The 15,218-nt window shown below is 34.9% G+C and overlaps 1 protein-coding gene across 2 annotated transcripts in view; it reads left to right on the top strand.

Moving 5' to 3' along the window:
* Positions 1–15,218, top strand: part of PRR16 (proline rich 16) — a 309,218-nt gene that overhangs the window by 198,963 nt on the left and 95,037 nt on the right. The window contains exon 2 of one of the 2 annotated variants that reach the window (XR_004266048.1): positions 3,910–4,834. Coding sequence is in view for 1 of the 2 variants with exons in the window: in XM_032271359.1 (XP_032127250.1) it covers positions 3,910–4,665 (756 nt within the window). In the remaining variant the exon portion in view is untranslated. Of the gene's footprint in view, positions 1–3,909; positions 14,170–15,218 lie in introns of those variants that run through there. The other variant, XM_032271359.1, reaches the window with a different exon arrangement.

The following is a 15,218-nucleotide window of genomic DNA, read 5'->3' as shown; positions in this document are numbered from 1 at the left end:
ACTTACTCATTATCTGTTTGAATACTACTTCTTTCACTTCTGCAACTCTTTAAAAAAAAATTGTGGTACTTTATCATCTCATCCCAAAGGCTCTCATGGAATAGCTGCTATCTAACTCTCCGACTTCATCTCTCACAGTGTCTTTGAGCCAAACCAGTCTTTAAATCACTCACACTCAGGTGACTCTTCTGTCTGTCATAGGACCTTTATCAGGCTCTTTCCTGAGCAGACTGCTTGAACCACTCTTCTGCCAGTAAGCTCCAACTCTTCCTTACAGAATGCTTCACTGACCTTTCTGATGGGGTTTCATTCCCCTCTTATAACATCCTACATTCTTCAGAGCACTTGAGACAGTTGCACTTTTAAATTTACTTGTTTGCGGATCTAGTCAAAGTCAGGCCCTTCCACTGGATTCCCTGCTCCATTAAAGTAGTGTTTTGGTTTTTATTCTCTTGGCATTTTATAGGCACTCGGGAATTAACAATATAGAGACTAAACCAGGTAGGAAGCATAAAACCAGCAGGGACTGACGTGGCATTTATTCATCTCTGAATATCAGCTTCACTTCCCTCATAGTAGACACATTTTCTCTCCTTTGCTGCAGTATTTAATACAATAAAATGTGCGGGGTAGATACCTCCAGGTGAAATAGGAAACAGACCCATGAGCCAAGACTGTCTAGCTGTCACATTCTTTAGATAGCCTTTCACTTTAATTTCTACATAGAGCTAGAAAATATGCAACCAACTTGGTGGTCATTATGGATAAATTCTGTTTTTCCCATTTTCTTCTAGAATAACTGAGCAAGTTTTGAAGTAACAACCACTTCCAAAAATCTAATTGGAAAGAAAATGCTTTTGCTCACACTTAAATTGAAGGAGTAACCCTCAGAGCATTTACTTAGCAAATATTTGCTGAGATCCTAAATAGTACCAACAGTGTTAGGCCTTTAGATTGCAATAGGAAAAACAAACAGGGTCTCTACTCCCACTGAGATTAGAGTCTAGCTGGGAAACATGATTTTGATACTCACAATATCACTAAACATGTAATTTAAAATAATATGAATCCTTTGAATGAAAGAAGATACCTTGTGAACATTTAACACATTAACTTGACCTATAATTGCCTTAGGACAGGGAAGGCTTACTTTACATGTGACTCTTCAGCCAAGATTTTAAAGATGTGTAAGAGTTAACTAGACTAGGAGAAAAAGGAAGAACATATCAATAAGAAATATTAGTTTGTGCGAACATTCTGTGGCAGGAAGCAGACTGGTGATTGTGAGGGCCTAAAGAAGACCAGAGATATTGGGAACAGAAATAGAGTTGAGGATTGAGAGTTATTTAGGAGTGTGAGACAGTGACTGGAACCGACTCATATAAGCTAAAAAGCCAATCATATTTTTAAAAATTGTGTGAGCTGATTGGTTGTTAATCACAACAATTATTAAAAGTGAAACTGAATAAACTTATAATTAAACAAATTACATTAAAAACAAAGGTTTTCCAATTATTCCCTGTTATTTTTAATGATTTCACCGCAGTTCACTATTATTTGTGCTCCTGAGTTTATTTATGTATAGTATATCAATGCAGTGGAAACACTTTTTGATTGTGTGCTACTGCACATTTCTTCCCAACCTCGGATTCAGTAATGTCGCATTACTAACCTGAAATCAACCACAGTGAGATTTTACACCTGAAAATTGATAAACCTTTTGAAAGAAGACATTCCTCCACTGCCAAGAGCCAGCTGATAAACACTTACCAGTATGCCATTGAGTGAGACTATGCAGAATCCTGACGTCTGTCTTAAGAATTGATCTTTATCACAGGAGAAATGAGCAGGCATCAAAAGGATTTAAACAAGGAGTTAACAAAAGCATATTTCTGTTTCAAAAAAAAAAATTCAAGACTATTGAAAAGGAAAAGGAAGCAAAGTGCCTTTGGAAAGTCCATATGGTAAATCACACAGGCTCAGAGTAGGATTACAGAAGTGAAAATGGAGGAAAGTGAATAGATTTAAGATTTATTATTTAGGAGCTAAAATAGAAGGCCTTGTTCTTCTGACCAGAAGAAGAGTGAAAGGGTGATATCAAATATATTTTCTGGATTTCTGATTTTTCAGATGGGAGGTTTGTGTTGTCATTTGCTAAAATAGAAAACACTAAAGGAAATTTGTTGAATTTATTATATTTGTTGAATGTTTTGAAACTGCAGAGTTTGCAGGCTTTTGAGATCCAAAGACTCAACGCTGGTGACATTTACCTGCCTGGTGGAATCAATCACTTAAGAGCCTCATGACGAAGGAAAGTCTATATCCCGTCCAACGTCTAGATGCTTTTGGTGTTTTCATTTTGAGCCCAATCCTGCCACCGTGTGACAAAGAGCCAACCTCACAGTTGATTAAACTTAGACCTAAGAAAGAGAGGAAGGAAAAATCTCCATATGGAATAAATGGGATGGAAATGTGTGAAATGAAGGAAGTGTCTTCTTACATAAACTCCTTTTAAAATAACCCATAACTTTTCCATTTTTATATATGTATAACAGTACATGAACAGTGGCTATGAGAATGGCCTCCAAGACCTCTGAATGCAGAGAGTGTAAATGACTGAGGACCCTAATGCTGTACTCTGAAAGCCAGCATTTGAGCAGTGACCACACTGCTGCTCCCAGCAAATGACTGAACAGGGCAGAGATGCTAAGGTAGCCCTGAGAGATGTCAGTCTCCCCAGCATCCTTGCCAAACACTCCTTAGAACTGCATTGTCTAAGATGCTTCCATTCAATGTTCCTGTCTTCACAACCTCTCTCCTTAACTTGAGTTCTGACCTGCATTATGGTCTGATGCCTCTGCCAGCCTTAACTGAGTCACTGCCTCCACTGCCTTGTGCCTGTAGTAGCCCTTGACTGATGTGACTTCCTGTCATTCCCCTACTGATAGTAAACATGTGCTTTTTATTAGTTTCGGGTTCTGGGCTCAAATAATTTTCTTTGACTTTCTCCAAAGTGAGACAGCTTTTGCTTCTACCCTCTTCCAGAAGCAAAAGATATTTTGTGTCTTAGAGGTTGAAGGGTTTCTTGCTACTGCACCAGTAAAGGTTCTGCTTTGCAAGAGAGAAGAGCCTGAGAAGTGGATGGGATTTTGTGCCTGTGTGCCCAACAGGGAACTCTCTTCAGTCCCTTTCCGCCCCTCAGCATGAGAGGTCCGTGAAGAGGAGGCCATGAATGAGTGCAGATGATACTGTATCTGAGATTCCCAAGGATTCTAAATTGTCATGATAGCACGTACTCAAACTTTAACTAGTCATCAAAGTTTTAGTTGTTTTCTTTGCTCACTCCGATGGCTCCTGCCTTTTTTTCCTGTGATTTTCTAAAGGTTGAACAGTTGATGTCTTCTGTATATCTTCAGAGAGCTTGAAACACTTGACCAGTTTATTTGGTTGCTTTGTGAGGGCAGGTCTCTGCTGATCTAATGAAAAGTTATGATTTGGCAGATTATCTGTCTTTTTCTAATTTCAAAATTGGAAGCAGTGTTCTCCTACAGCTTTCTACATGTTAAGCAGAAGGAAAACTCCCTTTGATTATTTTTAAAAATCAGTTATATTCCAATGTCAGGTTTCATCTTTTATGGGTGGGTATAGCAGAGTCAGGAATAGAATGTATACATAAATAATATGTTATGTTCTAGGCATCTGAAATTATGTTATCAAACATATGTCCCTCTGTGTGATGGTCACTATTCTGTAAATTTATTGACTGAAAACATCAAGCAGCAATGGAATGCATAGTTCAACATCAGTTAAGGATCCCATAGCAGATTTCCCCTAGACAGAAAGAAATTGTTTCTAGGATACTTTGTTTTGCGTCATTCTTCAACACAATTACCTTGTCCTTTCCACTAGGTGGTTGACCAGATTGACACCCTGACCTCTGACCTACAGCTGGAGGATGAGATGACTGACAGCTCCAAAACAGACACGCTGAACAGTAGCTCAAGTGGCACAACAGCTTCCAGCCTAGAGAAGATCAAAGTGCAGGCTAATGCACCACTTATTAAACCCCCAGCACACCCATCTGCTATCCTCACAGTCCTGAGAAAGCCAAACCCTCCACCACCTCCTCCACGGTTGACACCTGTGAAGTGTGAAGACCCCAAAAGGGTGATTCCAACTGCCAATCCCCTAAAGACCAATGGCACCCTTCTACGAAATGGAGGCTTACCAGGTGGACCTAACAAAATTCCAAATGGAGATATCTGCTGCATACCCAACAGTAACTTGGACAAGGCTTCAGTGCAGCCTCTGATGCATAGACCTGAAAAAGACAGATTTACCCAGGCAGGGCCTCGAGAACGAGTTCGGTTTAATGAAAAAGTACAGTACCATGGCTATTGTCCTGACTGTGATGCCCGGTATAACATAAAAAACAGGGAGGTCCACTTACACAGCGAACCTGTCCACCCACCAGGAAAGATTCCTCACCAAGGCCCTCCCCTCCCTCCTCCACCCCATCTCCCTCCTTTCCCACTAGAAAATGGGGGACTGGGAATAAGCCACAGTAACAGCTTCCCCCCTGTCAGACCTGCAACTGTGCCTCCTCCCACTGCACCAAAACCACAGAAGACGATCTTGAGGAAATCAACCACTACAACCGTGTGATGTATGCCATTAAAAAAAACAAAAAAAAAAAAAACAAAAACAAAAAAAAATCTGATTTTTAAAATTTTCTATATTATAAAATAATAAGTAATGAGCACCTTCTACTCAAGCAATAAAAAGCCCAAATATATTAATCCTGCATTCAGCAAAGTGGCATAAAAATCACCTGGTAAGTATGCAGCACATTGCTTATATCCTGGGTATGCATTATTTTAAATGTTGTATCATTTAAGACCTCAGAATGATGAAAAATATGAATGCAATGTTTTTGCAATTGACCTACGACAAACTGTGAACCTGCAGATTTCACCTATTTTGATTTACTGTAAGAGCTGGGATTTGATCCATTTTATTTATGCCTAAGTCATCTATGCATTAACATGTCATATTCTTAACTTTGATCTAATGCTTTTTACCAGGACATTTTAATACTGGAGGACTATTTTATTATTTTTTTCTAAAGATGTTTGTCACTAGTTTTTCATTATTAAATGCTGAGGACAATACCAAGAAGTTTATTTTCTATATTATACAATTATGAATTATATGCTCAGCTATATATGTAATAAAATACTTTGGTCTGTGGAAATATCGTTATATCAATAAACAATAGTAAATAATGATAAAAACCAAATGTTCCTCAGAATTAAAATGAAGTAGTGATTCATTTAATCTCAGTTTAACATTCATCAAAATGGGTAGCCAATCTGATGGAGTTTGGAGAAGTTACAGTGAGTGCATATCCGAATTTCCTAAATGAAATATCATACTCCACATCATAAATAGAAATTTACACACTGCATATGTTATACTTCCATTTGGTACTTCAAGAACCTTCTCTTGAACTCTCCCTATGTTGCCAAGCCCTCCTCATACTCAACATTCTTCCAGGATGTACCATAAACTATTACAGTGAGTCTGTGGGGTTCTTTGCCTCCTGAATTAGCAAGCTCTCTGCCTCCCCAAGTGAACTCACATTTATAAGAGAATTATAGGGGAAAATCTAAGTGCTTCTGGTATGAGGATGAGTTCAGCATTGGCCGTAATCTTTTCCCTCTCAGAATTGAAAGATACAATGGGCTGTTGCTGTTCTCTAAAAGAAAGAGAAGGAATCTTTCCTTCTAACATCAAATAAAAATCCTTCTCTTCAGTCTTATTTACTAACTTCAGAAACTTTACCGCCCCACCATGGGCCACATTTAGCTTCCAATTGCATTAATTTCAACTGAGGAGATATTTTGTCTTGGAGCTAGAAATGAGTTTCTCTCCTTTAGAGTTATGATGAGGACAGGTTCCTGAAAACAAAATTGGTTCATTTAGTGGTAAGAGTAAAGGGAGTCATCTTTGGTGGAAATGTATTTATTGCACAACTTGATAAAGAATCAAGTGGCTTTTGTGAACATTTGGCTTTCGATCTCAAAACTGTAATCCTTGCGCAGAGAGGTAGCCTTCAATCATATTTCTCTTTGTTGCCTTTTTCAAGCTATATCATGGTAATTTGGAATAGTGTCTTTGACAGCTTCTTATTAAAAATGATTATATATTTTATATGGAATACAAAAAGAAAATAGGCCTTATTTTATGAAGGAACAATCAAATTAGTGAAAATCAGAATGTCATGTTAAATATTTAGTCAGCATGCATTATATTTTGTAGGTGCTGGACATGAAGATAAGGAAAGCAAAATAATCCAACTTACAATTATCAGAAAGTTACAAAACATAGATCCATAATCAAGAAAGGCCACAATCTAAAATTTCTTAACTGTATTATTTATTAGTATGTTTTTGATAGATATGAGTCACATAAATAAATAATAGACTTATTAAATACCAAAATAATGTGTTCTTAACTTTTTAATGCATGTATTTAGTCTTGATAGAAATAAAACCAGGGTTTTATCATATTTCTATAGTTAAATAATTACTTCCTTTCACATGTCTATCAAGAGCTAGACCCTTAAATATTATAAACAATTTTAGAGACATGCAGTTTTCTTTCTTCAATGCGTCTTGCCTTTTCAGCCAGTTACTGTGACCTAATAATCACCCTGTAGCTTAAGACTGTGACACTTTTCGATGCCTGGGAACCAACCCTGATCTCAAGGTAGAACTTTCTAGCAACCATACACCACCCACAGAACAGATAATTTCCTTGCAATAAAGCAAGATGAATAAATTGAATCATTCAAGCTGGTTGACTAAGGACATTGAGCCAGAAGCCTAAAAACAACCTCAGAGTTCCAAATCCATTTCTCTTTCTCTAAGTACAGACAAAGCTTCTCCATGAAAGATCATATTTTTCTGTGTGATTGGTGACATATGCCAAAACTACACCTGTTTTTATTCACAGAAATAACTAATTACTGGCTTAGAAATCTGAGTTGAATACCATCCCCAAAATGTTACAGTTTTGACCTTACTAATAAGGACCTTACTCTCTTATGATAGTTTATTTATAATCAACATTTAATATTAGATTATAGCAGTTAGGACTTATTTTGAATTTATTTATTCCATGCTATTTCATTTTTTATTAATGCATGGCATATATTTTGCCAATAGGTTTTCTTGCCCAGGTGATAATTTTGCAGCATTCACTGAAACTTAGTTATATTTTTACATATATACAAACTTGTAAAACAAAAACCAATTAACATAAAGCATCATATTTGCCTGCAAACTTGTAATTAAAGTGTCATTAGTGACAGCACAGTTTTTTATAATCAACCAACATTACTTTCAAAATGTAAATGTTGAAGTGTAAGCTCTATGTATCATCCATTAAATTACCATAAAATATAGTACATATTTCCTCTTCCTAAAGACCTTAAACAGAAATGTTTTCCTCAAATACTTGAAACTGTGTTTTGTTAACCGTGTGCATTTGAACACTTTTATTTACACATAGTGTTTACCACAGAGCTAGGATTCATACTCCCTTGAAGGTGATGTTTCCACAAAATGTAAAATGGTAATACACTTTTTAGGAAAATATCCATTCATACTGTAAACATTGAATATATTTCAAAAGGCATGGTACTCATTAATTAAATTGGAATACATAATATTTGTTTTTTTACTTTAGACAAAGATTATCCCATTTTTGGAGTTTTTTGTACTTCTACCAATGAAAGGTGAATATAAAATAAAAATTGACGAAAGTTGTCTTCCATCTACCAGTAGTTATAGCAGTTGTAAAGGGAAATAAAACACATTTTTAAGATTGTGCTTAAGCCAAATCTAAAAATATCTTCACAAAAATAGAAGGGCATACAGAAACAAATTTTTCACTTTTCCAATTTGATGTTATTCATTTATTCCCTCATTCATTGAATAATATTGGAACAAATGATTATATTAGCAGAAGTGGTTTAATTAACCTAAATTATCCTGTGTTTGAATTATAACTGCATCCTAATTATTAAATGAGTAAAGTAATATGATACAGCTGACATGGCTTTCTGTGGACAGATCAGCATGTCCAGGGCAGCAGCTACTCACAGTCTTTGAAACTATACAAGACCTTGAATCTATAGAGAATCTACAGAGTCTAATTATAGCTCTTTTTTGGTGCTCCGTGAAGAAAAGTCTGAGTAATTCTGCATATAATTGCATAGGGAATGGTGTTATCAAGTAATTAATCACCGCCTTGACTGAATTTTTTTCCATGGATTATATGTGATAATGCGATGCTGAGTCTTGTAATTATCCTGAAGACTTTGTTTCTTGCTTCTAATTCTCTGTCACCAGCTCATTTTGCTATGACTTACGCTCCAAGTTGTAGCAAAAGATTACATTGTAATGTACTTTGATAAAATACTGATGATTTCTAAGTGGGGAAAGTATTTATGAACGATAAAGTTCTATAAAAAGGCACATTACAAAAGTAGATAAAGTGCACAGCATCTGAAAATTACTAGACATTTTCACAAAACCACATCACATTCTCTGGGTCAATGTGTAACTGACACTGTTTAAATGTTTACAGTAAGCGTTTTGGAGTTTACGAATTCTTCAAGTTACATGATTCTGAAATACTGGTAGATGTGATGCTACGATTAGGGCACACGGTAGTGTTGAACGTAAAACTGCAGTTAGCCTTATCTTTGTGGAGTAGCAGTTACGTAGGCTGTCATTTCATTTGAAGCATTTGGATTTATCATGCTCATCTGCTGGAGAAAAAAAAAACCTGAAGTGTAATATAAAGAAGCTTTTCAAATAGCTCTCTCTTTAAAATACAGTTAAATCAACATGGGGTATAGAATTGTGTGAAGACACAGGGAAAATAAGGAGGAAATATTGCTTATAATTTATAGCTTCTAGACTCATAGGTAGACTAACATATTAACTTCTTTCTGAAACTTAACATATCAACACTAATATATAACATAGGAATTAGTACACTTATTTATAAATGGAGAAATTGTACTCCACCAACATTTGCTTCTTGGTAAGTGTTGGGCTGGCATTTTGTGCTGCAAGCATGACTTACCATGTTTTCTCTCCCCACAGTATCGCCGTTTAAATGTGTTCTTCATAGCCCCAAACTTTGTGAAGGTTTCCGTTATTCTGATCAGTTATTTTGATGCTTGAAAAGGGTTACCTAATGTTGTTTTGACATTCTTAATGTGTTTGATCTTAGCAGAATATGAAAGGGATTTCAGGCAATTTAGCTACCATCTAAAATGAATGAGCTGCTGAATAATGCAAGCCTCATTTTCGCATGTATTATACCAGCGGCTTCACCTTTTAATTTTTTCTCTAAGTTCAAAGACTATTATTGTGGATCCTTTTTCTAAGAAGTTCTGTTTCTTAGAATTATGCCACTGACCCTGAATGTGTCACTATCATACACTGGTGTTTCATTTGTGAATTCCATCTATTTAACATTGATCCCTAGAGCCAAAAGTAGCAATAGATCTACTCCATGGAACCTCTAAAGAGTGCATTAAAACTCTCTCTAATAAAAGCATTCCTATGCTTTTGTTATTAGGCTATGGATATGATTTCCCTCTATTTCATAACGTAATTGTCAATTATCCTAACCACTCAGAGGAATTTTAGACCAGCTAAATAAAACAATGTGTGTCTCAAGTGGGTCAGAGTTCATGGCAGCAAAACATGTGCTATGGAATCCTTATCAAGAGCTTACTTTATTCTAAACATTCTTCTAAGTTTTTTGCATGAATACAAAACATCATCTTCATAACATCATTTTTTTTATTCATAACAACCCGATGTCTTGGACACAATTATTATTCACATTTTACATATGAGAAAACTGCGGCATTGAAAACTGACTGCCCGCAATCTTAGTTCCAGTAAGTTGTCAACCTAGAATTATAAGGCAGGCAGTCTGCCTCCGCAATCCATATTCTTTACCATCTTTCAGCACCACCTAAAACATCGATCCTGCGTTGTGTACAGATAATCTGTAGATCTGAACATCATCGTTTTCTGCAATTTGCCTTAGAAAGGTATTGGGAGATATAAGATAGAAAAATAAATGTATTTTTGTGTTAGTCAAGATAGACTAGCTTGTATGCTATGGTAACAAATAACCCCAGTATCTCAGAGACATCTGAGTTATTTGTTGTGAACTCTGTGTCAGAATTCACCCTGGGCCTGGGAGAATTTTCAGAGCAGGTGTTTCTCAAGTAGTCATTCAATAATAAAGGCTGCATTCATCCTGGGAATCAAACATTCTCATCAAGAATCATCACAACATAGTAAGGGGCAACTGGAGAATTTTACTGCTTTTACATCAGTTAAGATTTGTGTACCAAAGATTGGTGCTTTGACGTGTTTGCATGTTTCACTACCCAAAACTAGTCACATGGTCTTGTTCGTAGTCCCCATATGACCAGAAATGGAAAACGATCTGCATATGGGTGAGGGCCCAAGTCATGCCAACCACAGTTTCAAAGGGATAATTTTTTGGTGTTTGAATAATTTGAATATTTTACAGATTCCTGAAGACTTTGCTTTCTTATCTTTTTATATTACCTAATGTTCACTTAATCTCACCATAAATCAGGATGTCATTTTATTTTAAACATAGATAGAAATGAATCTACAGTAACCCCGCTGAAAACTTAGTGGGGAAAGTTAACATTTACTATAATGAGAATTGAGTTTTATTACAATTTGTAACAACCATGTTTGAATTCTGTCTGAGAATAGTTACCAATAGGCATTTTTAAGTTAAACATTTTAGAACTGCATACTAAATTTTTAGTTGGCAAGTTTCTGAATAAGTAATCTTTCCATTATAATTAGGTTCCTATATGAGTTGTCCGCCAAATATTACATAAACTTAATGTTAAGATACATACTTATCTCTCCAGAATAGCCAAATAAATGTCGTACTACAGAAATTTAGTATCATGATGATGTAAATCATATGTGTATATATAATATTAATTTAAAGGATAATATATTAGTATAAAAATATCAATTCAAAACCAGAAAGCCTGTGTTTGAGTCTCGATCCTCCAAGATCTTAAGTGCTCCTGATCAAATTACTCAACAGGTTTGAGATTTGGTTTAAAATGAAGATAATGGTGCCACCCTTTCTACCTAATGGGGCTATTGAGTCATTAAGTATGTATCCTGAGATCACCTGGATTCCTCCATTACAATATAATAAACAATATCAACAAAAGGATGCTACAATTACACAAACCCCAAATGAACTTCTAAGACGTTGGGACTATAAGCTTCAGTTCTTTCCTAGATAGCAATGCTGAAATGCACAATGGATGAAGCAACATGGATATGCAATTTCAGAATTCAACAAGTCTGCTGCCTTCAGAGTTATTGAATAGACAGAACCACTAAATTATTCTACCGCATTCTTTTCATAGGTCAGAAATGTCTCCCAACCTTTTATAATATCTTCTAGATTGGAGCTAACTAGACCATGTATGGTCTCATAGGAAATTGCTATTTACCCAATGTTTTGCTTTAAATTTTACTGTGTTATTTGCATGGGATAAAAGCTGTTCTGCTAACACATAGTGGGTTACATACATAGTTCAGCTCAGTTGAATCTTCTGTTTTATTTATTTATTCAAACCTCAACTCATGTTTCTCTTGTAGTCACATTTATAGAAATGACATATATTACCCCTGCTTAATTTTATCTAATCCTTCACAAGGTATTGGTCCTGTACTTGTTCCTCAAATTACGTGGTTTCACACATTTTATTTCTAAATATGTATTTCTGTAGTAACATTAATTGTGTATCTTCTATTACCACCCAGTTTCCTAACAATTTCCCCTGCATTCCTCTTCTAAAGGACACCGCCTGCCAACATGTTGTTTTGAGGCCCTAATTATTTAATGAATGTGAAAATACAGTAAAACCTTGAACAAATACGAATTACTGTTATTAATTTGTGATACTTCTTACCAAATTACTCATGTTCTTTGTTAATATGGAGGATTGTTTTGTATTTGCCTTAGTTGATGCTAATGATATTGTTTTCGTCTTATTTGTAAAGTAATCATTTTACTTAGATATCTTTGTAGTTTATATTATCAGGTGAGCCTAATGATTTTCTTAGAACCTTACCAATTCATTTGTAGAAGTCTCATTTTTGATTAACTACATTTTGTGAATTAGAAAGTCAACAAATGCACATGAGACAAATCTAAAAAAACTGAAAAGCTTGCTTTATTAAACTGTTTTGACAAGTGTAGCCTACCTTTAATTATGATAACATGTAATAGCATATGAATAAATGTATTTAGAGTATAATTCGTCAAACTAAAGTCTAATACATATCTCTTTATATCTTCTAAAAATGTTCATATAAGAATAAATCAGCTTTTGTTTAAAAATATCTAGGTTTGTGGTTTAAAACAAGTTATCAGTGATATTTTAAAAATTCTGACAAAGCATTAACTATTGCTTTGCTTCAATAAAAGTTTGTGATATATTTAAATATATATTTCAGTGAACTGCATTTCAAAAGGACTGAGAGCTGAAGTCTTATGGTTATAGTGACTTATGACTTCATACATTTACCAATATGAATATTGCCAACAAAATCCAAAAATATCATCTGGAACTATTATTTCAACCAATTCAAACCACCCTTTATGACAACAAAAGGCGTATTTAGTTTATGTTACCTCCTTTTAAAAACTTCATAGTTGTAGCAAATAATGACTGCATCTTATGTGATATTGAAAATACAGTACTGAAGTTCTGGGTTTTATAAAACAGACTTCTTTTTCTAAGTGGACTTATCAATCCGTTATTAGAGAATTAATATTAAAATTAGCTCCTCCATATGACTTCTCAATAATTTTTCTGATTACCTAAACTCCGAATTTCAGCTACAGTTAGCTTTTTCATCTCTCTCATTTTTTTAATCTAGGTAATTTTAACTTTTTGCCATGTCTCCCTTTTAAAGTCTCTCCCAATGCCTCTCCTCAGTTGGGCTTTTATCATCTCCCTTCCGAAGGTTGCATTTGCCACCTGACTGCTCACTTGACCCCTTGCCTTAGTTTCCACTCCATTCTGCCAATACCCAACAGAGAAATTTTCCTCTCACCATTTCATCTCAATCCAAAAAATTTGATAGTTTAGGACTATCGCTATTTAAAAGTCTTACCTCTGGGCTTGGCATTTCTAACAAAAATACTTGAAAGCCTATCTTTATAATCTCCCTAATACTGAAAAGGCTGCTCCAGCTGAGTAGTCTAATTACTGTTCCCCTGATATGCCTTGCTGCACCTTCTTCTGGACTTGTGGCCCAGCCTGAGATAACTTTGTTCTGTAAGTCTTGCTCTGTAGATTTTCACCATTTATCTGAATCTTACCCTAACTTGTAAAAAATCTTATTCTAACTTCCAAAAATAAAACACAGTGGTAAAATGGGTACAATACAGGTAAAAAAAATTATAAAACAAACAAAAATATATAGAGAAAAGGTAATTAGTAATTAAATAAATATTCTTTTAGAGTGTGCATCTTTTCTTAAATTAGCAGTATAATTAAAGGTAGCACCTACCATATCTACTTTTACTAACAAGAAACCATAGGGTAACAAAGTTGAAGAAACTTAAAATGATCACATTCAATTCCTTCACTTTATTGACCTCTTACTAGGCTGAATAACTTGTGAAAACTCATGCGCAGAAATGCAGGTTTCCTCACTTGAGATAAAATATATTCCTATTTCCTCCATGAAAGTGGTTCTCTATAGAAGATGGACTGCTACAAAGTGATGTATTAAAATCTGAATCTCAGTACAGAAGAGGTAAGCAATAAAATTTGAGTTAATTATGTAAAATGCTGTCACATATGCAGAAATTTCTCAACAAAAAGAAGGAAAGGAAGTGAAAAATAAATAAGAAATATACACTCACCATAAAAATGTGCATGTGAATTATTGCATATGTTAAACAGCTTGATGTAGCCATTCCACAATGTATACATATTTCAAAACATGTTTTATGTGACAAATGCATATAAATATTTTGTTTATTTAAATAAATAAAAATGTTTAAGAAAGAAATAAGCAATTACTACATTGTACTTAAAATTTGACCTGAGCCAAGAAAGTTAAATAAAAGTTAGGCCCTTAAATTAATGTATGAAGATTTAGTTGCACTTTTATCACTTATAATATTTATCGTTACTTTTTTAAAACAAGTTGAGTGGAAAACAAATTTCAAGATATTTTCTACTTTGACAGACTTTATGTGGAGAAAAAGGTGCTTTTTCCTCCCAGGAAGCATATAGCTGATAAGAGGGATTTCTGAGAGACAGGTCCCTTGTATAAATGTTCCCATGAGGATGAGGCTTTTAGTTAGGTTTATATTTAGTCATTCAGTTTCATGCATTTAAAGATCCATCTCATGCTAAACTCCATCCTAATCACTATGATGATGTAGATGGGACAAGAATGAGTACTCCCTGCTGGCAGTGATCTTCGTGTCAGTTACAAAGATAAAAATATAAGAGGTAAATACAATTTGCAACTGGAATTGTGCATATGGCATTCTCCTTAAACCATCCTAAACCTGTCCACTTACTGGAATAAACACACAAAGTTATATGAGTTTTCTTCCCAGTGAGAAAATTCTAATAGTTTTAGTATGGTTATGTTCAGCATTTACATCAAATTTCTTTTCTAAGCCTAATGATCTGGAGCCTCATGTTGTTTCATTTCCTGGAGAGTGCTATCATGTGGATTGAATACACAGCATTCTTTCTTTTGTGTTTGCTGAAATCACTTTGGTAAAGATACAGCTGCCATCCCAATATGTATTTGTTTACTGAATTCATAGAATGAACAATCAGATATAAAGTGCTTTATTGATTACCTTTTCCTATTCTCATGGCTTTGTCTATTGCTTTCATTTAATGTATTGTTCCTTGCAATGTTTGAAGAGATTGAAGTGAGATTTGAAAAGACTATTTTTATGTCTGTGGTTCTCCGTGTGAGAGTTTTCTTATTGATAGTTAAAAAGTGTGACATTTACTTAGCATGCAGTTATAAAGGTTAGTCCTCACAGACTTCCTAATCCATGAA

This window comes from Sapajus apella, unplaced genomic scaffold (genome assembly GCF_009761245.1).
Source record: "Sapajus apella isolate SASKATOON/1434 unplaced genomic scaffold, GSC_monkey_1.0 scaffold1, whole genome shotgun sequence".
Lineage (NCBI taxonomy): Eukaryota > Metazoa > Chordata > Mammalia > Primates > Cebidae > Sapajus > Sapajus apella.
Note: the sequence above shows the minus strand (reverse complement) of the source record. Positions and strands in the feature narration are given on the sequence as shown.